This window comes from Cinclus cinclus, chromosome 8, assembly GCF_963662255.1.
Source record: "Cinclus cinclus chromosome 8, bCinCin1.1, whole genome shotgun sequence".
NCBI classification, from domain to species: domain Eukaryota; kingdom Metazoa; phylum Chordata; class Aves; order Passeriformes; family Cinclidae; genus Cinclus; species Cinclus cinclus.
In genome coordinates, this window is record NC_085053.1 from 27,384,725 (window position 1) to 27,396,219 (window position 11,495).

An 11,495-nucleotide genomic window follows, 5' to 3' on the forward strand; every position below is an offset into this window, starting at 1 on the left:
GCTTTATTGAAGTGCAGCTCTGAAATAGAAAGTATCTCAAGTGTGTAATCATTGCCTTTTTACACACCAGGTAACAATCCCATTTTGTGGGCAACAGCCTCATGACTGAGAGTGGCCATGAGTCAGGACCTTCTCACTTTTACAACTCCCTGAAAGTAGTTTGGAGCCAGGTGAAGATCGGTCTTTCTCCCCAGGAACAAGTGTCAGGACAAGAAAAAACGGCCTCAAGTTGTGCCAGAGGAAGTTCAGGTTGGACACGAAGATCAATTTCTTCACGGAAAAGGTGACTAGACATTCTAATGGGCTGCCCTAGGAGGGGTTCAAGGAATGGCTGGATGTGGCACTTAGTGCTCTGGGCTGGTTGACAAGGTGGGGATCTGTCACAGGTTGGACCCCATGGTCTCAGAAGTCTTTTCCAACCCCATTGATTCTGCAATTCTTTTTCGGAGGATCTGAAATGGGAAGTGGTTGCTGCTGTCAGAGGGCTGGTGACACTCCTGGGCAGGGAGAAGTCAGATCTGCTGCCATGGTAGGAGCAGAGGTGATGCTTTTCCCAAGCAAATGGCAAGCTACTAATAATGTGTAGCTTTTGTCCTACTCCTCTGGCCGACAAATACCTCTTGAGCGATGTGATGTGAAAAACAGGTTATTTGCTGAGGGAGGGTGAGGCTGGGATGTGTGGTAATGACAGGGCAACCCAGGCTGCACATAAGCTCTGGTGCCTTGAATGTAAACAGAGGCCCTGTTGTTGTGGAAGGTAAAGAAACAAAAATCTTTGCCTTCCAGAGCCACATCCTCTTTGTATGAGCATAGCTGAGTGCTGGTCAGTGTTTGTTGAGGTGCTCCCTATTCCACCTTTTTTTTAAATTACCGAAGCCCTCCTGTGACACTTCTTCAGCGTTGATGTTCATTGCCAAGGGAAATACGTAGTGACCAGTTGTTACAGTCCAGGCCAAGAAGGAACTTTATTTAGTGATAATCTTATAATTTCCTCTGAAACAATTCCTTTAAGACCTGCCCAGGCTCCACCATCATAAGAAGCACAAAGAGTAAAATCTGTCAGTAACACAGCATTAATTTTTGTGACTGTCTGCTCCAGTCACAAAACCAGCTGAGGTGTAGCAGCAGAAAAGCACTTTGTCTAACACAAGGCTTATGTGTGTCCCAGCTGTCAGGAAATGAAGAACTGAGATGAAAGCTTTCATTAATATCCTTACTAGACTTCGTATTTGCTTACTTTTCTTGTTTTCTCTATCTAGAATTCTCCATTCCTAAGCCATTAAGGCTTTCTACTATTTCCTCTTCTGTCATTTTTCCACCTCAGTGTGTCCACTTTTCATTGAGTCTGCTGAACACGTACTGGTTTGGGTGTTTTTCTATGAATGTTTCTTTTTGCAATTATTTGTTTCTCTAACGCATTATTTAACTCTGTCTTCATAGAGGATATAGCAGCTATTCCTGAATTCCTGACTTGGCTTAATTCTTAAAATCAGTGGATGTTTTGAGTGTGCAAGGATGGGGCTAAAAGTTGTGTTCTATGTTCTGCACTACTAAAGTTTCCCAAAGTATCATCACTTGCAATTAAAACTTCAAAGCAGACAAGCAGCAAATACAGCACAGGTAATTGTAGGATCTATCAAATACCAGCACTAAATATATCTCTAGATGAAAATCTGGTAAACAGTTGAGCAATAAAGTTGTAGTGTGTTATTTTTTTTTTCTCTAAATAGATGTGTAGTGGAAAAAACATTCTAACTTGTAATTTATATTATTGCTTTTCTTGAATTTTAATGAAGACGTGCATACAACTTTATTTTTCCTTGAGGAAATAAAATAGAACATTTTATTAAGAGTAAGATGGAGTAAGACAGTTTTGTAGCTGACTTTTTGCTTACAAGCCTCATCTCTTCTAAAAAACCAAGATTAATTCTCATTAGAGAAGAACAGAAAGCAAATTTAAAAAATTTAAGACTGCAGAAGACTTATTTAGAGGTCATAAGTGATTTCCTAAGTACAATTAAACAATTAACACCTTAACAGGTACAATTTTACTACGTGGGTGTATCCATTAAAATTTGTGTATCTCTTTATATAAGTAGTTGTTCTGAACCAAATGAGGTTTTGCATCTGTATGAAATTACTCACACAAGCAATTGTTAAATCCAATTAAAGTAATGAAAAGTAGTTTAACTCTGAATATAAAAGGTATTTTTTCTGTGCTTGGTATACAGATACTTCTGTATTTGGTGCTAAAGTCTCTCTGGTACCAATTTTGATCATCACAATTAAAATGTTGTCAGTTAAAATAGATACTCTTCAGCTTAAAATGAAAAACCTTACTATAAAATATTAAAATATTTGCTTTTTATATAAATCCAAGGGAAAACTAATTATTAATTGATAATATTGTAATTCAAGTTTCAGTGTAATTCACTTCTGCTCATGAATGCTTGGCTAAAATCTTGGCAGAAAAAATGTACTCCATCACTTTCTGCAAGTCAGAAATTCGATTTTATTCCACTTAGTCTGTTTGGCCAGTTGAAATACCAGGAGTTCACGTTAATTTAAGAGATCAGACAGTGCTTTTCATTAATGTCAAGATTTTTTTCCAAATGCTGTGGACTAGATTATCCTGCCTTGATCCACTGAGTGTGTTGTGCTATGTACTGACTGTCCTTTGCCCTCCCCTACCCCACTGAGATACTGGTTAGAGGATGCTCTTTAAGAACTGAATAGGTGTTAACTGTTGCTGCACATTATCTCTGCTGCTGATGTTCTTTTAAAAAAGTAGACTTAAAATCCAGAAAATGGAGTTACTGAAGCAAACAGAAGTTCACTGTAAAACTGTTCCTCTAAAAGTTGTCATAAAATTCAATGCCAATTTTCATTCCAAAATACGTGTGAAGAGGATGTAAATAAGGAGTGCTCTTTTCATTGCCTCCTAATTGTTCCAAGTAGCTTTTCTGGGTGCAACCAAAGCAGCAAAAGTTATGAGATTTCTCACTTCAAGGCTTACAAGGGCATAAATTTATCTCAAAAGATAAATTCCTCTCAAAAGAACCATATGAAAAATGTTGGGTGCATATACTACCAGTACTTCTGGGCCCACATGTAAAAACCTCAGTGGAAAATTAGCAATGCTCATTTTCATAAGTCAGTCTTTCATTTAGATAATGCAAAGTCTCCCTAATTGTTTCTGTGGCACTTGATTGGTGCTGGAGCAGGGCTGTAGGAGTGTTATCACTCAGGAACCAGGGATCATCATGCAAATGAGATGTGAATCTTGCAGATTAAATTTTAACTAGGTAATGCCTGGGACAAGAGATTTGGTTAGAACTGCCGAAAAATACTAGTAAAAGTTCTGAAAGCTCATTTTTCCTGCTTCAATAGCAATGGTAATGACTAAAAGATTAATTTTAACAGTGACAAAATAAAAAAGTAATTGCAGTATTTAAAACCCTGAGGCAAATCAGTGGAAATGTTTTGGAAAGGATAATTATACCTGCATGAGGAAGAAGATCTGTTTAATAGCATTAACTGGCCCAATTAAGGAGAAGTGGAGGAAGGGCCAATCTGTTACTTCTTTAACTGTTCACTGAAAAAGTGATTTCAATATTCAAGCAGTAGAAATTGGTTTGGCTTTTTCCAGGGTGATTTGCCAAGGTTTAAACATTATAAGAACTATTGATTGGATCTTGTCTCCAGCTGTCAGTAACATCCCAGAGGTGCAGGTGTTTCACCATCCCAACTACCTTGGTGTATTTACATGGCAGTTGTTACGATTCTCATCAGTAACCTAACCTAGCATAATGCCAGTGTAAACATCTCTAAGAGATTATTCTTGAGTGGGGGAACATGGGACAAAAAGGGGATTCTTTGCTGTTCCACAACAGCAGCAGGTTTGACTGTTTTACCACTGGTAAGAGCTGCAGAGTGATGAGTACAGAGGAGGATCTGCTGCCACATGGTTTTCCTGAGGGCCTCCCTGCCCTGACCAACAGTGATGTGTGTGTTTTTAATGTAGGTGTGGAACACACAGGCGTGTGCACACACCAGTACCTACAAACCAACACGGGCATTTTGTGTCAAAGAATTCCAGGGTACATACTTAGAGATACAGGCAAACATGGATTTTACCGGGGGAGTAGAGGGAAGAGAGTTTAAGAGACTTTTAATCCTTATCTTTCTGTAGTGCTCCCATTGCTCATGGCACTGTCCTCAGCTTGTGAGTGGTACAAAAGTTTTAGATGAAAGCAAAGGCCAAAGCTCACTTTGTGCAGTTGCCCAGGGGTAATGGCACTGTGTGCAAAGGGCAGCACTGGCCTCTTCAGAGATGGAGTGCAGAGAGGGGAGTTTTTTCTCTGCATGTGTTTAATTTGAGGTTTCCAAGGCAGCCAGTTGGAACTGCAGAACATAATTTAGGCAACAGCCAGCTCTGGCATTGTTAAAGCAAGCACACCCCCTCTTTAACCCAAGTAGGCAACAGCACAAAGGCACTCTGCTGTCACCCACAGAACCCAGAACACGTTGCAGAGAGCACAGGGCTTAATAACTTAAATAAAATGAGCAAACATTCCATTAAAACAGGATCCTGTAATCAGGAAAAGGATAGCTAGAAATTTTAGAGTAAATGACCTCAAAATCTGAATAATAAAAAGCATTCTTATTTTGCAAAGTTTAAAGCTGCAAAATGAAAAGTTTAAAGCTGCACAAGGGCTCATTGTCTCTTTTCCAGTGAGAACATCAGGAGTGGTAAGAAAGTTGAGCAGGCAGAACATGATGGAGTGTTACAGTAAAATCCATGATGTGCCACGTGCAAAAAAGATTTGGTGTGAGAGGTGGGAAGTGAGAAACAAGTTGTCAGCAGGAGCAATGGGTCTGGTTTCAAGTCCACATCCTACAGCAGCTCTACACAGATTTATTCAAGTACAGTGGCCTAGTCCAATGGGAGGTTCTCTGAGCCCTGCACTTCAGTTAATCTCATTCTGTTGATTAACTGCAGATACCTTATCCCTCTTATTAACCAACACTAGTGCATTTCCAGTCCCTGACCAGTGTGCAGTCCAGTGGTGCTGAGGGACTAGCAAAGAGATAAAAAAACCACAATTCATGGCTTTCATGGGGCAGTCCTTCAATGAATCATAACAATTTGAATGGCACCACAACAGCCTCTTCTCAGTCTCAGCTACTAAAAAGAAAAGCAGGAGCTGAGAAAAGATGCTGACACTGTTACCTGTTAAGACTTTTTCCAACAATTAGTCGCTTTCCTACTGAATATTATGTCTAAATATTTATATTACAAAATCTCATAATCCACCTTGAAAATAATGTCTTTTCCTATGATGGAAAAGAGAAAAAAGCAAGGTTTTTAAAAGACTGGGGAAAGCCACCATAGATCTCCAGAAAAGACTGTACATCTCATGATTCCTGATCAAAAGACAACAGCAGCCTCTCAAACACATGGCTTTGATCTGCTCTGCATAAGTTAAGAAATTGGTTAAGCAATGTACTTGGAAAAATTTTATTCTCATCCTACATTTCTCCATCTGAGGGCTGCTCAGCTCTAGATTTTTAATTCCATTTTATAAATGGTGACTTGCAATACCTTGTGAAGTTAGGCTAAGTTCTGAGTCTTCCTATGACATGGAAAGATCCAGCCTAGATCTCAAATTCTCACTTCATCTTCTCTCAGACAAGTGTGTATTCCTGACTGACAAACAACCAGCTTCATTGTGTTGCTGTAAGGCACGCAATGAATTATAGACCCTGCTCCAAAACTGTGAATGCATTAATGCTGCTGCTGCAATTGCATAAAAAACTTACTTTGGGAAAATAGTGATGCATCTGCCCCAAACTATGCACCCAGAATTTCCCAGAAGTGAAAAGGTGTGAGGTCAAATGGAAATGGTGTATGTTGAACCAAATGTTATTACCCAGTGGCATCTACAAACCAAAGGCAGGAACAGAATCAAAACCTCTTCCCTTTTTCCCCTGATATCCTTTTCATTCAGCAGAACTAGAGCTGCATATTTAGTGGTTTGCTGTGGAAGTAGCACATTCCTGACTGTTGTTAGAATTACAAACGAGCAACACAAACTAATTCAGAGAAGAAAAGAGCTGCTGGCCCAGTGGCAGTGCCCAGGTGGAGCAGGTGCTGCTGAAGGAAGCAGATGAGAGTGATGGACTAGACATCCATACACAGCATAGAGAATGGAACTGACAATATCCCAACATTCAACAACCAGCATTATTTCCTTTAAAATGTCCTTCACAGTGAGTATGACTCTCCAAACCAGGAAAGCAGCAGATGAGTAGGTAGCAAAGCAGTCCAATTGTGTGCTGGCCAAATTCCAAGTTCAGTAATTAGACTCTGCTCTTAAACTCCCCCTGCAGCTCAGCTGGGATAAAGCTCTTTTCAGACTGTCCCGGAACATTGTGTAGTGTTTCTGTGAAGCTGTACAATGCTGAAAAATATCTCCTCCCATTAAAATTGCCCAGGGAATTTAGGTAGACAGAAAGCTATTACCAGAGTTGGAATGTGGGCAGAACATCAGGGTTAACTTACACTTGCATGGGGATCAAGGGATCTTTGCTGACGAGGAGTGTCAGACCCTCATTAAAGAGCACAAGTGGGAATAGCTCACTGTGCTGCCTGAATACAAACCCGGGAACTTGGGATCTCCTCACCTGGAAGTGAACCAACACTTGGGATGTTTCCTAACAAATCACTCTATAAAAGCCTCTGATGTTGCTGAGTATCTTATCATTGCCTTATTTGGTTATTTAGTAATATTTATGAAAGTATTTGTTGATAAAATAATTCCAAAAGCTTTAAGACATCATGAACTATAACCAAACTGCATTTTTAAAAAGTCTACCAAGAGAAAAGCAGCAATAGTCCAAATATGCTGAGGCAAGTGTTTTAATTTCAGTACGTAGATACACCAAGAACCCCACAGAGTATTTAAGTATTTAAGCAATCTGAGCCAGGCCTGCAGCAGGAGTGAAAGCATTCTGTCTTATGTTAAATAGACAGCTGTAACAGTTTTCTTACTCTCCAAAGTAGGAGTCATTTTAAATATTTAGGTAACTGACTCCCAAGTTCATTTATACCCCAAAAATTTTTTTCTTACTAAACAAGAATACTTTAGAACAGTCACTGTACAAATTCCTGTAGGAAGGGAAAAACTCTAAATCCATCACATATACTGAGTCTGTTATTTGTATTTTGTGCCTTTTTTTTCTTGTTCCTTCTGTAGTTGCCTTTCTTCTTTCAGCTCAGGGCAGTTCTAAGCTTGGGGCTTTAATTTCCCTCATTTCTTTACACTCAAATTTTTTATACGTCCTTGTGCGCAGCCACCTGAGGACGAGCAGCACGGTGATGCCAATGCCAGCAGTCAGGACCACCACGGTGACCACAGCACTAATGCCAGCTGCCAGCTGCCTCATGCAGAACTCTGGGGGCTTTTCATCCACATAGTAAATCCAGAGCTTTTCAATAGCCAGAGCATCTCCATTGACCAAGACAGTTAATTTACTGTTGGAATGAAACACGGAGTCATTGTTGATATCTTTTTCAAAGTAATAGGCCACATCAGCTATATCTACATCCCACCTGGGTTTCTTGTTCTGGTCCAGGCGGATTTGGATGAGTGGGGGGTCGTACTTGATGGCTGCGATGTACTTGGGGTGCAGCTTGTACCTGCTCTCAAACAGCTGCCTCAGGGCCTTTGCCACATCGGGAGCGTGGAAGGCGTTGGAGCTTCTCTTGTGTGTCAGCTCAATGTAGATCCACCTGGTCCGGACCAGCTCGCTGCAGTTCAGGCTCCTGCCTCCCTTCTCCGTTCTCCGCACGCCCGCAGTGTTCACACACCAGCAGGTGCTGGACTGGTTGCACTGCCTGGCTTTAAAGACACCACTGTCCTCGCAGTCGGGGTTGTAAATGCCGTCGCCGTCTGACACCGCATGGGGAGGTCTCCAGAGGCGCTTCTCCTTCAGGGGGATCATTTCTGCCTTCATCAGGAAGCATTTAGAAGTCAGAGTTGAGCAGTCTACAGGGTGATCTGAACCTGCCAGCCTGCAGGTGCAGTTCCCAGGGCCGTCCTGGGCACACGCTGCCCACTTGTTGGTCGCACAGGTACAGCTGCCGTGGGCTGGTGAAGCGACTGCCAGAATCAAACCCAGCACAACCCCAAACAGAGGCTCCATGGTGCAGGAGAAAAGCACGGATAAATTCCTGAGTGACACAGGCAGCATCCAAAGCTTGAATCCACTGATGGAAGCTGCTCATTCCTACACGCTGGCTCTCTCTTTATTGATTCAAATCAGACCCACCAAACAGGTTCTTCTTCCAAAACAACTGGCATCTGCTTCCCAAATCCCAGTCAACAGCTTCCCAGCTCTCTGTACTTCTCAGGGAGTGGCACCTGCCTCCAGCTGCCTCCCTCGCTCCTGCTTGATGAGGAAACAACAGGGAAGAGACAGCAGCCAAGCTCCTGCCATGGGCTTCCGTTACGGATTAAAGACAAGCAGCTGGCCCTTTTCCTGCTTTAGACTTTGTATGGGCTGTATGCAAATGGCTGTTCAAGGAATTTCTTCCCCTTCTGCAGGAAGTCCTACTCCTCCACTTCCATCATGGTTGTTCCTGCTTCTTTCACTGCACAGCATCTCTGTCAGTCCACTGTCTATATTGTTATCAGTTACAAACTTTCTACTTTCATAGCTTTATTAAATAAAGCCTTTGGGAGTTTGATGGTTGCTGCCTGGAGCAGCTGCTGTTTCAAGAGGAATCACAGCTAACCAGGTTGATGGCTACTTTTCTGCAGAGAGCAGCCTCATTTTCCAGCATGGAAAGCTTCTCTCCCACCTCTCCCTTGGCACATGCTCGTCCCAAGGCAGCACTAGGAATACTGATTTTCATGCTTATGTTACCCTTACTAAGTTGTTTGTTACTTCTGAAGAAATTTTTCAATCTCAACTTTAATAAGGCCTTTCACAGAACACTCCAGTGGCTCCCAAGTCTCCCAGTGCTCTACAAACCCATATTACCATTTCCATGTGCTTTGGCAGCAGCTGACAAAGATTTTCCAGTTTGCATTGTCGGTGCCATTCATTGGTTTTGTCAATGCCTGTCAGACTCTTTACATACAATTATTTTGAGACCAGTAATGACCACAGAGCAGTGTGTGCACCTGCCACGTGCCTTGCAGTCAGCTCCTACCTGTGTGCTGCTTACCTGAGTACTGCCCCACTTCCAGTCGCGGCTCTGTGTGCACACTGGGAAGGACCCTGCCTGCCAGGGAGTGTTCAGAACTCAGAATAGGTGTAAAATCAGAGCTCCACATGGAAATGGGATGTAAATACCCTCTGCCAAAGCAGGACACAATCTGGATAATCCTTCAGGTAATAATAACTGTAGTTACCTTTCTTGGAAAAGAATTGAGATCTACAGCTAAAACTATTATTAAAACTGCCAAGTAATTCAATTTGTCATGTTGATGATTCTATTATAGTTTAGCAACTCTTTTCCCATTTCTAAGTCATTCATTTGCCCACACTACAATAATGTCCTTTTTTTTTTAATTTTCACATCCCTCCTTCAAAGTCAAAATCCATTTAACTATCACCTACCTCCTCATTTCTTGTCTATATTTTATTTCATGTTATTTAAATGCCAAATGTGAAATACAGTTCAAAATAAAAGTGCACTTCTTCATTGATTTTTCTTTGACTGGTGGATTTTCCCCTTTGTAAATAAGGAAGGAGCAGACTTAGATTACAAACAAGTTTTTCCAACTATGTATCTCCCAACTACTCATATATATTTAAATATATTTAAAAATGTAATGCCTCTATGACATCAAAAAAAATATAATTTCTTTTAATCCATGCTAAACTGCAACAGTACTACAGGAGTTAATTATTTACAACAGCAGGCTGTAAAAGGAATAATCCTGTAGGAAATGTGCAGTGCATTATTTCTTTAGTGATCTCTGCTTCCATGGTAACAATTTCTCAGCACAATTCTAAACCCTGTAAAAGTAGGGCAGTAGGTCTATGTAAAACAGCAATTAAACAACCCGAATACTTTTATCTAGGCCATTAAATACTTTGTCCAGCATCACATGTGATTACAGTGTTTGCTGGGATGTTAAACCACATCCTGTGGGGATGGATGAAGTCCTTATCCCTCACTTCCTCGGGGGTGCACAGCACCAGCACAGCACCTCTCCCTCCATGCAGACACTTGGGGTGCTCAGCTGGGCCACACCCTCCTTTTGGGGAGCACTGTCCTCCTCCACAGCCTCTCTTCCCCCTACACACACCCTGTTCTCAGCCCTGCCCAGCAGAGCGAGTTCTCTCCAGCACAGCAGGAAGGAATCTGGTTCCAGAGCTGGGACCAGCACACTTGGATCAGATCTGGGGAGGGAATGTGGCTGATGGAAATGGAGCTGTTGGCCACCTTCAGGATTGCCCATGCAAACCCCTCGCGCTGCTGCTTCAGGACTGTGACACGTGTGTGGCAAACACTGGGGCACCATCGCAGCATCCCTGTCCCCCAGTACCGCTGGATCACCTTCCGAGGGGGTCTAAAGCACAGGGGTGTCAAACCAATGAGGGAAACAAGTCCCTAGCGAGGCGCTCCCGTCCTGAAAACGCTCCCTGGCCAGAAGTTCACACACACCGTAAGAACAGCTCTGCTCCCAGCGTCAAACCGCTCCCGCAGCAGCGGAGACAAAGCGCCCTCTGCTGGGACCCAGCTTTGTTCTGTCCTTGGTCATTGCCACCGACACGGGACAAAGAAATCCCAGACCCGGGCTCAGAAACAAGAAGCTGTTACAAATACAGGCACATCTTTCAGGGTATTGCATGTACAGTCTTTATTAGCAGACTCTTGTCTATCATCAGTCAGAAACAGCAGAGAAGCAAGCAAAGGAAAAAAGTACTGAGTATCAATGGCAACAGCATTAACTTTACTTGGTTATGGATTTTAGCTTTTTCAACTGAAATGTTTTTGGCAAGCTGGTTAGTTTTAAAAAAAAATAGGGATGTTCCCTCCCCTTGGACACAAGTTCTGCATCCCTCTGAGGCAACACTGATGGCAACTGGGAGAGCAAAACATGATTCAGCCAACAAATGCCCCTAGGGATATTTGCCAGAAGTGACATCTTGGGGAGGTTGTTTGGGTTTATTTTGTGTTTTTTTTGTTAATTTATGTTTTCCTTTTCTAACCTGTTGAATTCCAGTTTCAACTGTATCATTCTACTCACTACTCTACAATTTCTTATATCCTGAGCAACAACTTGGTAAGGTGTAATAGTAGTCCTAAGGAAAGGAACAGCAGATTAGTCCACACAGGTCTATTGAAACAAGGACTGGATGAGGGAAAAAAGGCTTTATAACATAAAATTTTCATGCATAAAATGTGTTTATATATTAGTCAAATGGATCTTTATTTCCTGGGAAGCATGCAACTTCCAAACTCATACCATTAA

At 42.0% G+C, this 11,495-nt stretch overlaps 1 protein-coding gene across 1 annotated transcript; it reads right to left on the reverse strand.

The window, feature by feature from the left end:
- Positions 1-7,278: 7,278 nt before the first annotated feature.
- TACSTD2 (tumor associated calcium signal transducer 2) lies at positions 7,279-8,208 on the reverse strand. Its single transcript, XM_062497835.1, has one exon. It carries the CDS (start codon positions 8,206-8,208, stop codon positions 7,279-7,281), a length of 930 nt encoding a protein of 309 aa, XP_062353819.1.
- Positions 8,209-11,495: the final 3,287 nt, after the last annotated feature.